Source organism: Amia ocellicauda, chromosome 9 (assembly GCF_036373705.1).
Source record: "Amia ocellicauda isolate fAmiCal2 chromosome 9, fAmiCal2.hap1, whole genome shotgun sequence".
Taxonomy (NCBI): Eukaryota; Metazoa; Chordata; class Actinopteri; order Amiiformes; family Amiidae; genus Amia; species Amia ocellicauda.
Genome location: NC_089858.1, coordinates 31,847,819 through 31,867,415, shown reverse-complemented (window position 1 = coordinate 31,867,415; position 19,597 = coordinate 31,847,819). Strand labels below are relative to the sequence as shown.

Here is a 19,597-nt window from a genome sequence, read left to right as displayed (position 1 = left end):
CTACAAATAACCAACAATAAATTCCTGAAAAATATTAATACCCCAAAAGATTAAAGTATTTGTGTTCTGTATTATTATTATTATTATTATTATTATTATTATTATTATTATTATTATTATTATTATATATTTTTCATAATAGTGGGAAGAGAGCAACAGCAGCATTTATAGATGTCACGGCAAACCTGAAAGTTAAGAGTTAACTTTTAAAAACTGAATCTGCAGGAGCAGGAAGAATATGTCAGTTTAATTGAAACACAGTATGCTTTTTGAGTTAGGTTAGTATGAAAAAATGTTTCCACTCAGTTTTGATGTTCTTGTATGCATTTAACACAGATTAAACAAAAAAAAAGAGTCTGGAGATGCAGAATGGAATGTGTTTGTATTCCAGTGAAGCAAATGACTTTTTCTCAGACATCACAAACATCACAAAGCATGCACTAGCACACCACTTTTGAAAGCACAAAATCAGTACCTTTATTAAACACCTTCATTATTCTTACCTATACACCAAATGATAACATCCCAAAACTAAAATATCTCTTTCTCTGTCTCTTCCACCCATAGTGAAAACTAATATTAATTAATTTAACCAAAATTGCCCCCCAGAATGGTTTGGTAAAATTAACAATATTTATATTTTTGTACATTTCGTTTCAATATGTGATATTGTTAGTTTAAGTCATGGATACAGTTAAAACTACATTTAGTCTTACAGTAATATTTGGTCTTCTTCTGGATAATATTGTTTAAATAGTTCATCTACATTTTGTTCTTGATTTAAGAGTTTGGACTGAGGTTAAGATTTGGTTTTGGCTAGAGTTAGAGTTAAACTTCACTGTAAATTGAGGATTATGGTTGTGTTATTACTTAATTCAAACTAATAGAGTTACAGATTGAATGCAGCTTCAAATGTTGGTGTTGGCTAGGAATGGGGTTGTTAGGGTTGACTAGTACTAGAAGTCTAACCCAAATTTCAGGCCAACCGAAACCCCGTAGTCTTGTATGTACTGTATGCTGACTGACCCTTACACACAACTGTAACCAAACTTTGGCTGAATTTTTACTTGAAATGTTATCCTATCTTCATTTTTCATATTAATCAGGTACGTGCAGACACTGTTTCTAGCTACAGTTCTGTTGTCAACCCTGACGCACTACCAGCCTAATATAATTACCCAATGCAGAGTTTTCATACATGAATTTGACATTAACTGGTAACATGATCCCTAGCTGTGGGCAGCAGTGTGTGTAGTGGTCAGGGCTCTGGACTCCTGAGCAGAGGGTTGTGGTGTGTATTATTTTAATTTTCGGAGGAGTACAGAGATGGAAAAGGTGATGTGCCCTAAATTAGGTATTTTACGGTGTATGTAAAAGTGTGCATTCAAAGAGATAAAGAGTATTATACTTGTTCAATGGTCAATAGTTGGTGGATGAACAGGCATGTGTGAATGTGGGAGAGAGGGAAGTTGGTCAGTTAAATTATAAACACAAACCAGGCCATCGCTTTATTTTAAGATGATTTATCATGTATTTGCTTTATTGTGTTGTGGAGCTGTACTTTCCTTAATTCATAATGAATAAAATGTTACTGTTGAAAAGTGTAATTGAAGACTTGCCTTGCTCCCTGCATGAACTCTACTTGTTGCGTCTCACTCATGGTGCAGAACTGCTCAATCTCCTTGACAAATAACAGACACTTTGTGCCAATAATAGTCTGCCAGGAGACACTTTATCATTCTTAATCAGTAGAAGTAGAAAAAATATTCTAGTCAGCATAAGCCTAAGTTTGTTTTGTTTAGTTTTTTCTTCTGACAAAATTGAAATCTTGAATCATGAGATGATGACTACACAATAAGTGGTCACATCTGTAGAAAATCTGAACAGTGTCTGTGGTGGAAGTGACCTCATGCCAGCTGATGAAGAGAAAAAGTAGATATTCATAAAATAACATGGAATGTGTTCCAAATTATGCCATTGTGATTCAAAATGAGGCCAGGAATTTTAGTGAATGTAGAATTAGGGGAATGTAAATTAGGGTAAATGGCAGGTATAGTGTGTAACAAAAGAAAAGTCCCTTTAATGAGTGGTGTGGTGGAGAGCCAGTGGTTGTGTACTCTAAAGAAAAAGGGAAATATTTTTGACTGTAGTGGTTAAGTTATGCAAACGTGAAAAGCACTAGGCAATTATAAAAAAAAAGAAATAGTAATGGAATTGGGTTTTATTATGTAGAGTTCCTGAATTCTTGCTTTAATATTTACTTTAATATCTACCAGAATGCAGTTTGCTTACAGAAGGAAATTGGAGGTACCGTGTACTCGTTGCGACAGCCATGCTACCTAGGGGAGCGCAGGTCTTTGTTTTATATAGTTAGTGATGAATCTTAGTTTGCAGGTGGTATTATGCAGGTTGGAACAAGGTCTATGAAGTAAAATATGTTCTTCTATCAAGAAATTGGGAGTAAAAAATGTAATATTTACATTATTTTCTCTCTTTGTCATTTGGGAAATGACAAAATAGAATGTTGCTTGTCTTTATTGTTGCCATAACTGGGGCAGTATTTGAAATCTACTGAAATAAATGCTTAACTTAGCAGACTACAAGATACATATATACCACTTTGTAAACACAGTCTGCCCTCCAGAAACACCTGGCCTACCACTCCCTACAGATACATCTTATTGCACCTGCTTTAATTATTGTCATATTTTTCAAGCCATATTCTTTCATCTGGACTGACACTACATAGCAATGACTATGTTGTCATAAACTGTAGACACACACTAACATATTTTTCAATAAAGCACTTGTCATTCTCTCCATTGTTAAACATGTTTCATATTATAACAGAACATACTACCAAGCCACTTAATGTATATGCTTTTTAGCAAATTCAAGCACCTTTTTTATGCATGCAGACAACCCGTATGTTTAGCACACAAAGCAAATAAGCTTATGCTGAGAAATGTCTCATGCCCAAATGATTAAGGGAACACAAAATCAATGTATTTGATTGGTCATCACAATCTCCAGACCTCAATCCAATACTTGTGTTATGAACTGAAATAAGCCACAGTCCTCAAACACAAGCTACACAGCCTGAAGCAGCTGTTTGTGAATGGAGGCATGTTCGAATATACTGTGAGGTTGATGAACCTATGAATCAACTGCCTCCTTCATATTATCAATCCAAATCAGAATCCAAAAGTACTAAATTAATGAATATTGCTATGAATAATTCTGTACGCCAGGTTTTGAGAAGCACATGTAAACTGAATCGGCTGGTTGCACTACAGCGAAGAGTGAGTCATGCCATGTCAGGCTACATTTCAAATGATCGTACAGCTGGTGGAGTCTTGTAATAATGTCGCTGGGTTCTACTAGGCAGTTAGAAAGTTTGGTATTAATATATACTGTCATCTTGGATAAAGCCATTTGTTCAGTTAGTTGTAATATAGAAATTTAGTAATGTTTTATGGTGAATAAATAATATATCTATGGTGCAGTGCTGGGCTGAGACACTGCTACCTTGCCTGGCACTACATCTCCCAGATGCCAGGGGAGATGACTCATGCAGGGGAAGCACCTGACTTACAGGATGTCCCTGATTGGTGGGCTCCTGTATAAAAGCAGGAAGCCAGTATATTTTGTTGTTAGGAAGGATGGGAGTCAATCAATCCAATCAATCAATCAATCAATCAATCAATCAATCAATCAAGTAAGTTTAGTTAAGCTCAAACAAGGAGCTAGGTTTTTGTTTGTTTTTTGTATGTCCTTGGTTTTGCCCATTTCATTGTACAATGAATCACCTTTCTTGAATCTCCCCTACATCTGTGTCGCTGTTTCCACAAGACACCCCACCTATAGAGTGTCCGTGTCCACCCCACACAGTGCCACGATATATATACACTGAGTGTACAAAGCGTTAGGAACACCTGCTCTTTCCATCCAATAGACCGACAAGGTGAATCCAGCTGACAGCTATGATCCCTTTTTGATGTAACATGTTAATCCAGTTAAGTCAGTGTATACAGGATTTTTAAGCCTAGACAAATTTGAGACATAGATTGTGTATATGTGCCATTCAGAGGGTAAATGGACAAAATATTGCCTAAAAAAAAGTGCCTATTTTATTTCCTGTGTGTATGATGAGTACATGCATCCATCATGCTGCATGTCAACACTGCAGGCTGGTTGTGCTGGTGTGATGGTGTGGGGTGTGTATTCATGGCACACACTGGGCCCCCAATCAGGTGCATCCCCTCATGGCAGCAGTGTATCCTTCTGTGAACGGAGGTCTTCAGCAGGATAATGCTCCAGTGTTGAGTTCTGGAATATTCTGAGACATTTGCTACTGTAATATTGGCCCCAGTGTTTCCCTTTCATATGAATAACTTAGAAACACACAGAAGAAGTGTAGGACAGATACCTGGTAAAATATAATGATGTAAATACCATGCTTCAAAATCCTGTCACATTCCTTTTCTCACTGGGTACCTCTTTTCATTCATCTCCTACCACAGGTATACATTTCATCATTTCAAATTGAAAACAAATGGGCTGGTGGTTACATGGAGTTATCTGTGGTGTTAAATAACATACAATTGATGTAATCTCACTTCTTTTTACCTAGTATTACTTCCTGTTCATAGCCTGTAGTCACCATGTTCTCCTTTCTCATGTAAGCTTCCTGAACAGAGCTGCTTACCAGCATTCCAGCGGTACATGTGCCCTCCTGTACATGTGTTACAGGAACGGTATTCAACACCGATGAGATTGCATCACACTGACAGGTACACTTCAGTACTTTCTTCCCACTGTCTAAAGACACAGACATGATAGGCATGTTCCCTGATTCTACTCAATGGAAATCAATAGATTGGCAGTCAATTCAGTGTTTTAAAACAGTTCAATCAAATAGAATATTCAGAATCCCCCCATCCCCCCACAAACTCAGGAAAGACATCACTGAATCCACTTTCAAAACTCAAGAATTCAGAAAACCTATTCCAAAAGTCAGACTACAGAAAACAGTCTCTAGAAATGTTCTGATTATGTCATGTAAACATGAAGATTTTTTTTTTTCACAATTTCACATGAGAAGCATTTTCTGTAACTACTGCTATAAAAAAATACTTTATTTCTTATCTGTCTGATTTATTGTCAACATACAATCTGCCACAGCTGATGGAGAATGCAGTGGGTTGTACAGGGCAATAGTGACAGTCTTAAAGCACTGGAGGATTCCCAACTCAGTCGAACAGCCCAGGCTTTCTAAAATCCTCACTTCATAACGCAGCACTACGCAAGCTTGTTCAGGATTGCAATCTATCTAAACTTTCAATTCAAATAATTAAAATCCGTGTCACTGCATGACATGTTCTGGCATGTTAGGAGACCTAATTGGGCACAGTGCCAACATGTGCACACCACGTTAAGCAGGCCTTAAAATTGTATGTCCTCTGCTGGCACTGTGAGGGGGAGTTCTGCTGGCTGACCATGCTGTTATTACTGGAAAGCAGCAGGACTGAGGAGGTGCTGTTTAATATTGTTGGCAAATGTCCATATAGCTGCACTGCTTGACTGCAGCCAGGGTTCCCATAACTAAAAGGGCTTTTTTTCAACATACTGAAGTTGGGGGTGTTTCTTAGCATTTCCTGAAAGTTTGTTGCATCACTCCCCACACTTTGTCATATACCAGTCTAATCACACCCACACTGCAGACTTTCACCACACACAATATGAACCCAACAAGACATCATACAATGTCTTTTATTTTTTTTAAGTTTAAAAAACATCTAAACAGTTAGGGGGAAATGTACAACCACATAACCCCAGTACAGTCATTGTTTCATTGGTTCCATTACAATACAGAAAATAGTTCAAAGACCTTCTGCTTACCTTTACAACTTTAAAGTTTAAGTAATATGTTATTTGCTTTTTATATGTATAATAATGGCTTTTCATCTGTATCTTGTGATGGAGTGTATGTTACCATGGGTAAACTGCTATCTGGGACTTTGTGAGAAACCACCGACAACAGTCATTTTGGCTCCCCGACACAGAGGAGATAGGTCTAGAGCCAAAATGGATGCCAGTTTCCCAACGCTCACAAACAGTTGTGGCTATTAGCCAGGGAGCTGGTTATATAATGTGCTTCATGAGTGAACAAGGGAGCTCTGCTTGGTGGAGAAAGTGGGAAGACTAAGTTTGCCAGCTGAGATCTCATGTTTACACCTGCTGTTCAGATTTCTTTATTGATTATTTCAAAGCTCTTCCTCTGGCGTGAGAAAGTTATAAAGTCCCTTATTTTTGTTTTAAGTATTTAGCCGGACTCAGTTTTCCAAATGGTCAAAATGTTATGCTGCAAAACTAGCAACAGTAGCTCCCCATTAGCATTTATTTTTAGTGTCAGGGAAGATCGCAAGCCTAACCCCAGAACATGGAAAAGGTGTGTTCATGAACTCATATTATTCTAAGGTGTAAAAATGATACTTTGCCATTGCAACATGATTGACTTATGACAGATAATTATTTTAAAGCCTATTTTGGCTGAAGTTAAAAAAAAAAATCTGATTCTTCAGAAGGGATGTGTAAATTAACTATGAAAATTATAATGTAAAAGTACACTCTACTTTTATAATTCATTTTAAAACTATAGTAGCCTACTTTAGATAGGAAGCAGGTGAAATTATATTGAAACCTATGTTATATAGAGTGAAAACAATCTATTATAAATAGTTCAACTTGCCATTGAGTGATGTTAGTATTTAACAGAATATTTGATGAATCAAAGCAATCATTAATGGTTTAGTTTTATGCAGCACTAAACTCTAGCCTTTTGCAAATGCAGTCAATCACCCCTTTGTTTGTATTTAAATGATTACCTGAATGACTCGTGTCATTCAAGTCACAAAAATGTGAGTTACAGCCTGGCCAAGTGTTGACGGTTTACATTTACAAAAGTGTCCTGTGTGACTTACAGTTGATCATGAGGGAGCAGTGTTCTCATAATTAAAATTTTCCAAGTTCCAACATTCCTAGCTCCAGGGCACCCAAGAAAGAAGTTAAATAGATTTATTGTAACCTATCATAAGAGTGTATTTCTGTAGGTCAAAACAATCACTTGCCAATGTTTCATCAGGATATTAACATTAGAACTCATGAGGTAAAAACATTCACCTGCTTTATCCCTAACGCATTATAACAATTCACATGGTCTTTTGAAAAGCTTGAAGTATGGAGTCGTGCTAGTCAGTATCATGGGAAACAAAGTAATAAGAGCAACAACAGTTAATGTTTCACTCCCAATCCTGCCATCTGAGAACAGCACAAATATCCGGTGGCGGTTTGACAGTCATCATTTAGAAACTGTGAAATGAGGATGCTGCAAAGGTAAGGTCACGTGGCCAGCGCCATATTTCAGGATCTGAGCCGAGTCTGTGGTTTCAGACACCTTCATCGAATAAGGTGTAGCCTGGGGCAGGGTCGATATAGGGAAGTTGGCAATAGCATCTTCAACGGTGTGACGGTGATGCAAAACTGTTCAAAAACACTGAACTTGACCATTAAGACTAGAACTGTGATTACAAAGCCTTGATGATTTGGGCTTCAGTACACATAATCACACACCTAAATATGTAATGAATACTGTCCTATTAGCATGGTAACAGGTCATTTGATCAACCCAGATTCCAATGTTATTCTGACATTTATCTTGAGATCTTGATAAATCACATAAGAAAACAAAAACCCAAAGCTTGATAATGGTCCAGTATGTATAACCATACAATACTGACACATAACTTTTTTTTGTTTTGTTTAAATTGTTAATGTACGAAATAACAAATTCAATCTAAGTATTCATCCTCTGTAGTTTCATTTGGTGCCAAGTTATTATCAGTGTTAATTATACACATTAAAGCAGTGCCAAAAACATTCACCCTTATCAATCCCAGCTTAATGCGTTTCCATCCTGTACATCTAGGTTCATGTCAGTTTCTTTTCAAATCATGAAAGTTTGTTTCTTTTCCGTTGCCTTTTTGGACCAACTTTTAGGCCTACATAAAAACACAACCCTCTTATCGAATGGTTGTGAAGTTAGATATTTAGCAATTAGTATTCACATCAAACAGATACCAGCCTACATATTTTCATTGCTCTATGTATGTACATGGAAAGAAATGTACCAAATTATGTGTTTAAACCCACCATTTTATTTAGCCTTCAATATCCAAAGATTTATGACACCACACACAATTACACAAAACACATTCTAAAAGAAATAACACCAAAGAACTAAAATATCTCCAAACATCCCATTGTCTGCTAAGAAACACCAGTTCCTAGTTCTACTAATTTTAAATGCATGACCTTTAGAAGGCAATGTTGTGAGTTCCCAGTTCTAAAAATGATAGTTTTGATCTTTTTAAATACAACTACTACAACAATGATAATAATCACAACACACAGCAATTAAAGTACATTTGCTTAAGTAATAATCAGTCCATTTTAAACTAAAGGCAAGGAAAATGGTCTTAGACAGCAATATTTTTATTATATATATATTTGTTTCTAATAAAATATTTCTCTACAGTAAAAATGCATATATACAACAAAGAACATTTGCAGTCTGAAATATCAGTTCTCTGAAAAAGTTATATTTGCTTTTAAAATAAAACCTATTTATTACAAAGTCTTAAATGATATTGGAGGACTGCCTGCTGCTCCTAGAGGAAAATGACAAATTTCAGTTTGAGATCTTACAAACCTTCATTGATCTTCTCTAACGTTGTGTAAAAACATGGGTGTGTACCCAGCTGGTGCCCTCATCAGTGTCTGGAGTGAAATAGGTTGATGGGCTGTTAGCTTAATAAACACTGGAAGGTCTTGAGTTCACTTAGAAGTCTTACTGAAATAAAACTAATATTTTCATGAACTACTAATTAAGAACATTTCTGAATCATCTGAAATAATGCACTTGGATATGTTTTGCTGGCAATCTATCATACAGTTTATTTGTATTTAAATTATTTAAGATATGTATGCTTTAAATGGTTTCTCCATTCTTAGTAGTATTGCAAGAAGATATCCAAGCGGCCACAACATTTATGACCACCACTTACAAAGATAAAAACTGAAAATATGACTGTATTGTGTGTGTGACTTCTTCATTAAGTCCATCAGCTTTAGAGAACTTCTATTGCCGTTCCCTTTCTTCTACTCCAACAGCCTGTACGCATCATCTGTCCTGTCCCAGTGTCCCCTCGTCACTAAAGATCGAGAGACCACATTCATCGCATACTGTTTAGATTAGGAATTAATCGATAAGAACCTGACAAAACCAAAGATGGCTCAATTACAGTGGCAAACCTGCTCATCTTAATCCGTTTTTCACCTCTGTTAATGTACTTAATTTTTCACAAAAATACAGCACATCATATACACATCTGCATTGTTTAACATTACCATGTGATAGTCAACACACACCTCATACAAATGGAGTTACTGTTAAGAGAGAAAAAAGCCAAGTAAAATAAAACACAATTGTAAATTAGTACACGGTATAGTGGTGAACTACATACCTCAGAAATTATACTTGCTCAGCATGTTTATATGGATATTTACAATTGAAATAACTATTTAGAAAAAGTTAGCTGGGCATTGAATTAACTACCCACTGCTTCAAATGAAGTTGTCTTTTGGTATTTTGAGTTATGTTAAGTTGTCATTTGAGTTATTTTGTAGTTATGCTTTGATACAGCAATATGTTTATTAAAACAACTGCCCTCAGTTTATGCACTGTGTGTTCTCTACTTGATTGTCATAAAGCTGCTGGAAAAAAGAAACAGATAACACTCCAGGCACTTTGTAATTGATAATAAAAGTGATTAATCCACTGCACACTCATTTTGTTATAGTGTCAATTTCCTGTAACCTGTTGATTTGAGTTTTAAGAGAATTTACTTCATGTGAAACTACTATGAAACCAAGACTGAATATGCAAAAAAAAAATTTTTGTTTAAATGCAGCTATAATGTCCAAGAGGCAAACCCTCAATTCTCAGTTCCTGCAGTTAAGATGCCCCTGCAGTGCTGAAGAATGACAGTCTTGAGTTTTTGAGTGGAGTAACTGGGAGGGGGAGGGGTTGATTAATTAAAATGATGGGTTTATAATAATCACAATGTCATCTGTGTGTTCTCACAATGTGTTTATTTGACCTATAATTGGCCTGTGCTGGACACTTGCCTTCCTCCTTGATTCAGTGTTGTGCAATGCATCCAAAACGGTATCGCATGAGAGCAAGGATAAATCCAAAAACATCTTATTTAAATAACGGTTATAATGGCATCTGGTTGACCCTTATAACAGAACTACTACAGAGAAACAGGCTGCAGAGATGGTGATAATGAAGCATCACAAGCAGACTGGGCCTTCTGTTTGAGCTGAACCTTGGCAGCACTCTGACAGCAGGCTTAGTCAATGGTGAGACACCTCTGTATCTCGCTGCAGGTCCAACACAGCTACTCCTTATCTGTTGATCCACCTGCTGCCACTGGTGCCGTAGGCATTGTAAGGCAACGGGTAGACGCTGGTGGCCTGGTTCATCCAGCCTTGGTCTCCATTCCTCAGTCTCTGCTGCTGCTGCTGCTCCTCGAAGCACCTCAGCAGCTTCCACACCTCGGCCTGGTCGTCGAAGGGGCAGTGTCTGTACTTGGCCCTCAGCCAGCTGCGGAACTGAGACAAACACAACAGTGAGGGGGCATCGCTCTGCATCCCACCTTCGCACAGGGATGTGTAAGAGAGCTGTGGAAAGTATGGTCTGAGACAGTTCTCCTTTCAGAGAGGACGGAGTGAACGGGACTTTTATCACAGCACAACAAAAAACACATCCATGTCCAAACACAATGCATGTGTTAATGTAAATCTACTTCTTTGCCTCTGGTGTAACATTGTTTTGGCCTGCTCAAGATAACCTCATGCTTACTCACAGAGTCTTTGCAATTTTGACAAAGGTGATGCCAGATTCCTGCTACACTTTGATCTCCATTACCATAATCATTTCCGGTTTTCAAAAAGTAATTAAATATGAGAGATCATCATTAAAACCCTACTATCTGTGATATATCTGTGTTCCCTTTTTTAATAGTTTACATACCTTTTGAACTCTCCCTGATGTCTAGATACTGTTTATCTGCGCGACATTACTGTTAACAGAATGACGGGTAGCACATAAGAGCACTTTTGCAGCTTTGTGAAAAAAATAAAAGAAAGAAAATATTTTTAAATGTCATGTTGCGAGGGTTGTGTTGAAGTCATCAGACAAACAGCAGCTGCAGTATATAAATAATACTCTTGTTCTGGATGACATATTAAGCATTATTTCATCAAAGCTTATATTATAAGGCTAACAATAGCTCTCTCACACTGTAAGATCTGGAGTCATACATATACTGAGTAGCTCTGTCTGAAAATGCATCTCTTCATCCAGGGGACTTCCAGCACTGTGTGGTCTGGTTACTTGGGATTTCACTCCCAGCATCCTACTTGTTTGTCATGATCAGTGATTTAAACTGGGTTAATAAGTGGGTGTGCTTCCATATAACCAGCATACTGTTGTCTGCTCTGTTTTATTGGCACACCGCATCTGACAGGTCAAGGATATTTAAAAGACTTCCTAATAATGCCCGGGGGTGTTCATTATCTATGCAAAGCAATATGTAAATTGCAATGTATTATGTACATAACTCTGAGGTCAGATTGAGTTATTATCTTGTGTGTGCCAGCCCAATAAGCAGAAACTGAGTTTTTAGATCATGTGTATTTGAGGTTTATGTCAAACAAGAATACTTGCTGCTCACCTTGTAAAATGAGATTTACTATTCAGAAATTCACAAATGAAAGCTATTTAAATAATATAATTCTAGATGAATTGGGAACTACAATGATAAATTATGAAGAGGACATTTTTCTAAGTTATGCAACCTAAAATAAACAAACTAGGAGAGACCAAAAACAGAAATACAATTAATACGTTATTCACTTATAGTCAAAATATGTCTCATTGAATCCTTATTGAAAAGGAGTTTAATATAGCTTAACTAGATGAAAAGGATCTAGGTTTTAATTAAACTTTTATCCTCATGGAGAGCATTTGGAAGTATCAGCAATTTCAGTTAAAATCAGACATCCTCTGGGAAAACCCTGGCAGGAATTCAACATTCAAAACTTCTCAGTAAAGCTAAAAGATATTTCTTGGCTCTAAGTTAAGGCATTACTAGGAAAAGTGTTTAATCTTTTCCTTCCTCATCAGACATGTGTACAGCAAAGGACAACCACAAACTGGGGCTCAGGTCAACTGGTGACATCAAATGTAGGCAAATAATGCATAAAAACAGGAAATAAATATTGAATATGTGACACATTTACAGTGCATACAGTGGCTCTAATGTATGTCTGTACCCCTTAATACAAATTATCATTTTGCCCTACTATACACTAGTAAAAGCCAAAGTGAAATTAAGATATTTTCTATGGTTCTGGCACTTCTCTGTCAGATTTTCTGGCAGAATATCTCCAGCTCAGATTTCTCAGAGTTCAAATCACATATGTTCTATAGGATTTTGTTCTGAATATTGCTATGACCATTAAAGGACATTGATTTGGATCATTATACAGCTGTAATGTCCATATTTTACATATTTTCATTTATTTGAGCCAATAAATGATTGCACACTTACATTTTTTTGTTACAATGTATTAATACATATGAATAAATGTGGAATGTGTAATAATGATGAATATAGCTGTAAGCAGCAACTATCAGTGGCCTAACAAGCATAGCATAGTGGTACACACACATATAACAATGTGTAGATGGAGTGGTTTCAAAAGTATATTGCATCATATGTTACACTATTTACATAAACCACTTTAAACGCATTCAGTTTGTTCATATGGTTAGGTAGTCATATTGCATTTAAATTTGGAATTTTTACTCTAAACTTCTCCCAAACTGCTTACAAATACCATATGATATTTCATGCATAGTACACAATAAGTTTGTATATATATATACACTCACCTAAAGGATTATTAGGAACACCTGTTCAATTTCTCATTAATGCAATTATCTAACCAACCAATCACATGGCAGTTGCTTCAATGCATTTAGGGGTGTGGTCCTGGTCAAGACAATCTCCTGAACTCCAAACTGAATGTCTGAATGGGAAAGAAAGGTGATTTAAGCAATTTTGAGCGTGGCATGGTTGTTGGTGCCAGACGGGCCGGTCTGAGTATTTCACAATCTGCTCAGTTACTGGGATTTTCACGCACAACCATTTCTAGGGTTTCCAAAGAATGGTGTGAAAAGGGAAAAACATCCAGTATGCGGCAGTCCTGTGGGCGAAAATGCCTTGTTGATGCTAGAGGTCAGAGGAGAATGGGCCGACTGATTCAAGCTGATAGAAGAGCAACTTTGACTGAAATAACCACTCGTTACAACCGAGGTATGCAGCAAAGCATTTGTGAAGCCACAACACGTACAACCTTGAGGCGGATGGGCTACAACAGCAGAAGACCCCACCGGGTACCACTCATCTCCACTACAAATAGGAAAAAGAGGCTACAATTTGCACAAGCTCACCAAAATTGGACAGTTGAAGACTAGAAAAATGTTGCCTGGTCTCGATTTCTGTTGAGACATTCAGATGGTAGAGTCAGAATTTGGCGTAAACAGAATGAGAACATGGATCCATCATGCCTTGTTACCACTGTGCAGGCTGGTGGTGGTGGTGTAATGGTGTGGGGGATGTTTTCTTGGCACACTTTAGGCCCCTTAGTGCCAATTGGGCATCGTTTAAATGCCACGGCCTACCTGAGCATTGTTTCTGACCATGTCCATCCCTTTATGACCACCATGTACCCATCCTCTGATGGCTACTTCCAGCAGGATAAAGCACCATGTCACGAAGGTCAAATCATTTCAAATTGGTTTCTTGAACATGACAATGAGTTCACTGTACTAAACTGGCCCCCACAGTCTCCAGATCTCAACCCAATAGAGCATCTTTGGGATGTGGTGGAATGGGAGCTTCGTGCCCTGGATGTGCATCCCACAAATCTCCATCAACTGCAAGATGCTATCCTATCAATATGGGCCAACATTTCTAAAGAATGCTTTCAGCACCTTGTTGAATCAATGCCACGTAGAATTAAGGCAGTTCTGAAGGCGAAAGGGGGTCAAACACAGTATTAGTATGGTGTTCCTAATAATCCTTTAGGTGAGTGTATATATGGGGGTAAGATGAACTAATCAGCAAAAGGCTTTCCAAAATCATACCATACAATGTTTCAGTGATTCAATTAAATAATTAATTACACCACAAGGTAATTCATAAAGCATGGTTTTAAATCCTTTGTTAAGCGGCCACCTCCTTTGTCTTATCCGGTGAACACATGTACGCACTGAAAAGGCTGTAGCTTTTATGATTTCACCATAACCTGCACTCTTCAATGTATATTTATTTAGCACCACTCCTGTAAAATCTATTTAACAATCACTACCTGGCATGGTGTGCAGAAATCACCTTTCTCCTCTCAGTTTCTCTTATAGGAAAATCCCACTAGTTCTAAAATCATGGTCATGTGCGTCTTTATGCATTTGTATAGTGTATAAGTAAGATACACACCACTCTTCCAGATTGAGTCCATCATATAAGCAACTTTTACAATAAAAAATTTACCAAATAACGGCAGATGCTGGACTTCAAGCATGTAATAACTCTCAAGTTAGTGTCGTCATAACATCCTGAATTTCGGAAAAAACTACAGTCACCAGATCCGTCTTCCCCACACTGACTAGTATTATCAAGTAAACCCAACAACAGATAAGATTAATCTGCAGGGGAGATTGCAAGATTACAATCACACACTCAAAAAATGAAAATAAAATAAAGTAATCTGCAGTGTTCACTTTGATTGCCAACGCTGGAGTATATGAATTGGTTAATAACGCACAGTAATGTATGTTAGTATACATTTGTGTTCGCAAGGTAAACAGTAACTTTATTTTTTCAGAAAGGACAATCTGCACTAAGTAATTTGATTTTACTTTAGCAAATAACAGGGGTCGTTTATGATAAACGCTGTCCCAACACTTCAGCCTGAGGAGACTGCACCACCTTCAAATAATAATTACTGTATGTATTTTCCAAATAAAAGACACTGCCATATTCATAAAGTAATAAGATGGTAATTTTATATTATTTAGTGAAATAGCACATCCTAGCCCTGTAATGCAAGAGTGTCTTTCAGTTTTAAACAAAGACTCATATAGCTATGTAGTCTCTGAACATCCAGACAAACAGGGATTGGTGGAGGGACTTTTTTATTTTATTTTAAAGTTTTGTCCTAAGCAGACACCTGACCCGTCAGACAGGGTTTGAGGAAGAGGGACCAGGATGTCTTCATTGTTTGCATGTGGAGACATGTCCGAGTTGTGCAATAGAGGGCTTTTTTCCCCAGCATTTTGGTGACTAGATACAAGGCAGGAAAACATTCCTGTATATACAATTTGTGAGATTTAAGGGAACCAAAAACCTTAATCTACTTGGAAATGTTATTTTGTATTCAAAGGAATGAAGGCTCAGATTAGAATCAGAACTTCACTTTATTATGCAATTTCGAATAATTTATTTTTTTATTTTTGGCATAAGATCAAAGTCAACGTCTGCTCTCTCATGTAGACTGGTGGATGCCGGTCCCTTGAAGTCAGTTCGTCCTGTCAGGAATGTCCCAAGAGTCATGTGTGATGTGAACACTACAGCCTACAATCTCTTTCACCAGGCCAGCACCGGCAACACTATATTGAAACTGGAGCATGACGGTTGAGAAAATATGCGCAAAAGTCACTGAACATGAGCTCATTCCAACTCATATCACACACACACCACAGAGAGGAAGAGACTGACAATCCTACCATTACCTGACCAGTCATAAACCCTATTACTCATGATGGCTATCTGTTCTCTTATATGCCAATCTTTGAATGGGCTGCAGTTGCTCAACCCATAATAGCCGATGTCGCACCCACAATATGAGTTTCTGTAAATGAAAAAACGAACATACATATTTTGCCAGTGCTGTGTTTAGTTCCAGCAAAAGATGATGATCTACCAAATGTTGGCGTGCATATTTAAGTCTAATCTTTGTCAAAGGTTTTAATCCATCAACATGAAAAGTAGATTACACCAACAGAATCAGATATAATTCGAATAGTTTTAATCATTAGAAGCAAACAACCGATGGATTTTCTCCCACAATATGCACATGCTGGAGGAATTAACATGACAGGTAGTGAGTCCAAGTAAATTACCCAAGCTGCCACCATCTGGATTATAATTTTTTTTAAGTTAAACTTCCATTTAAGAGAAACTACACAAAAACTCCCCCCAAATAATCAGTGGCTAATTTGTCTGCTTTATTACATCTAATGGAACCAGAAGTCGGAGAGTGAGGTTTTAAGTGTAAGATGAACTCGCTCATACCAAAACTAAGAGGGTTCCCCCTTTTAACTGTACTGATCCTGGTAAACTAAAAAATCCAGTGTTCAAAACTTTGATGAACTTTGTTTAACACACAAGACACTCACTGGTAGGAGACCACCTTCCATTACTGGCAAATAACCGTATTTTCAAAAAAAAAAAAAAATAGATTAAGAGACCAGACAAGAATATTCCATTACTGAAGAAACCTGAACAGAACTAATAATATCAAGGTAGGTGATGCCATACTCTCGGTTCCAGAAATGCATGGTATTCAAAGTCCTGCCTAGTCAGGAAAAATACATTTTGGGAAAATTGCTAGACCCTCTAATTGTTATCTTGAAAAACAATTCTGGAACACACGTATCGAAATAATGCTGCTGTCATTGTGTTCATACAGACTACAGGCTCAGCCCCCTGCAATTAAAACACCGACACCGGCAATCCTGACCCAACATCAATGCCATTTTATTATTGCAAATAATGGAGAACACTTTAAAGGTGATATTTAATTTCCACATTGAAACAAACAGTCTATTTTGTAATTTCAGACTTCCATTATGTCTCCCATCATCACTTCCATTTCACTTTCACTGACACTCTCCTACCAAGTTGGGCAAAGAAAGCCGATGCAGGTCTTTACAGTAAAGCACTAGTATGTCAAAAACGGCAAGTCACATACTTTCTCTGAATCAGACAGTGGAAAGTAATCAGCAGTTCATGTTTAAATATTGAATGGCTACTGTGGTCACATCTTGTGCAACATGGGCGAAATGAAAATTTTCCTGCAAAAGTTGTTACACTATGGGCTGTTGCATAATACATTCCAATAAGAAGAAAAAATATAATATTATAGAGGAAGATGTCTTAACAACAGCAAGGCCTTTACTGGAAAAAGATTAACATTACTGCAGCATACTAGAAGTCTTGCATTAGTCCCTTTTCATTGCTTGTAGTGGGATTTTAATCTGATTGTTTTAAAACAGTTCCATATTGTAACTCATGGTATAACTGATGATAACATGTCCTGCTCCTTAAATGGGCTGATGTTCAGGACATGCACATCAAAAGAATAATATTTATTTAATTTTATTATTTTGATCATTCATATTTTAGAAACAAGTGTCCCCAGTGCGTTTGAATTGTGGTTTATAATGTTTCCAGAACCCCTCAAAGTAACTACATCCCTACAAGACACAATCAGTGCACTTGACCTTTCTTTTAACTTGAAGGGGATATACAACCATTTAGTTTCAGTTCCATTAAAAGCATGATATTTGAAGCCAGAAAGGCGGTTTATGGCACGTGAGAAAGTGATTGATTTCACTCTGCCTGCTAAGGTCAGGGTTAACGAGGCTAAACAACATGGGAAAGGGAGGTGGGCTGACCGCCTTGAGGAGCGTTAGATATTGAAATAGCACTAGGCTACTAGTTGGAGTTCTGTAAGTTTCTGACCCAGTTCAAGTTCATAAACTGTTTGTTTTGCACCAGCTCATGTTATCATGTAATAACCCGAGCTGTATTGTAAACTCAGTGTGAATGGCACACGTGCAGATCACATTCACACCAGTATGCTAATATCATGAATACTCATTTCAAATACGTCCCACTTTATCTCACGGGTTAGCTGATTGGCTGATGTTATACCTCGGGAAAAAAAACAAAACAAAAAAAAACTTTGTCGAGCTAGTTAGAACAAAAATGAAAAATTCACAGAAAAAGATTAAAACTTATAAAAATGTATAAACAGAATAGATACAGATAAACAACACCTGTACAAGCTACCGATGAGGGAAATTTATACCTGAATAATTGGCTTGAAAAGTTATTCCAAAGAAGGAGCTGTAAAGATGTGTATACCCTTCACAATGAGGTTACGGGATGATAGGGAGATCTATAATCCTGTGCTCAGGTGAGAAAAAACCGAAAACAAGAGGTGGGCACTAAAAGACACTGACTGAGCAAATTATTGAATTTTTCATGTGTGTGAATTGCAACAGTGGAAAAAATGGGTGAGTGCGATAATATTGCATAGTGCCTACATTAAACATACAAGTATTTTGTTGCTGTTTGATTAAAGAAAAGAATGCAGCATAAGCACTATACAACATAATAGTACACAAAATCCACACAAGCACTGCGGTATTTAGAGGGAGGAAGTGAAATTACAGAACTGTACATTAAGACGAAAACAGAGCTTTGATTAAACAACTGAGAAACTGAGTGATACAGGAAGCTCCAAAGTCATATATGGGGTGTAAAATCATCTCTGAAGTGTTGAATGGAATATGGCTAAGCTTAAAGGTGTGATGGGAAAGCAAACAATAACCTAGATTCAACAGTGCTTTATTATTGCATGCCAAAGAAAAGCTAGAAATTGCCAGTAGCAATTGAGTGGCTTAGCCAGTAGCGGCTGTCTAGGAACAGCCTGTAGACGGGAATGGTACAGGTGTGTTGCGGGAGTTACCTGCCGCCCACACAAAGGCAGAGTTCACATCTCAGCCCACACAACTCTCTCCAGCAGTTGGCAAGCAGGCCATCACTGCACTGTGCTGTCACAACATACAGTTGGGAAAAAGTATTTGATCCCCTGCTGATTTTGTACGTTTGCCCACTGACAAATAAATGATCAGTCTATAATTTTAATGGTAGGTGTATTTTAACAGTGAGAGACAGAATAACAACAAAAAAATCCAGAAAAACGCATTTCAAAAAAGTTATAAATTGATTTGCATCTTTGCTAGAAATGTATCTTTTCATTGTTTTAATGTGTTTAATGAATGCAACAGCACCTTTACTGTTCTCCCTTCATACTGAAGTCACAAAATAATACCATGGTGTCCAGTGTGGTTTCCCATGTATTATATGGAGTTCTTGGGGTTTTCTAGTCTGCCTGATAGATGCTATTGACAATCACATACAACATAAATATGTGATTAAATCATTGCATGCAATATTAGTAAACAATAATCCCATTTGACTATTGTTGTATTTCCTACAGTCCTGTTAACACACTGGAGGTCTTAGGTTGTGTTTTGTGAAGATCTAAGATA

At 37.2% G+C, this 19,597-nt stretch overlaps 1 protein-coding gene across 1 annotated transcript in view; it reads right to left on the bottom strand.

Annotated features, from left to right (window-relative positions):
• Positions 1 to 8,193: 8,193 nt before the first annotated feature.
• Positions 8,194 to 19,597, bottom strand: part of dusp22a (dual specificity phosphatase 22a) — a 55,122-nt gene continuing 43,718 nt past the window's right edge. Inside the window, exon 7 of the mRNA XM_066714086.1 lies at positions 8,194 to 10,737. Coding sequence (XP_066570183.1) covers positions 10,531 to 10,737 — 207 coding nt within the window. The 3' untranslated portion in view covers positions 8,194 to 10,530. The remainder of the gene's footprint in view (positions 10,738 to 19,597) is intronic.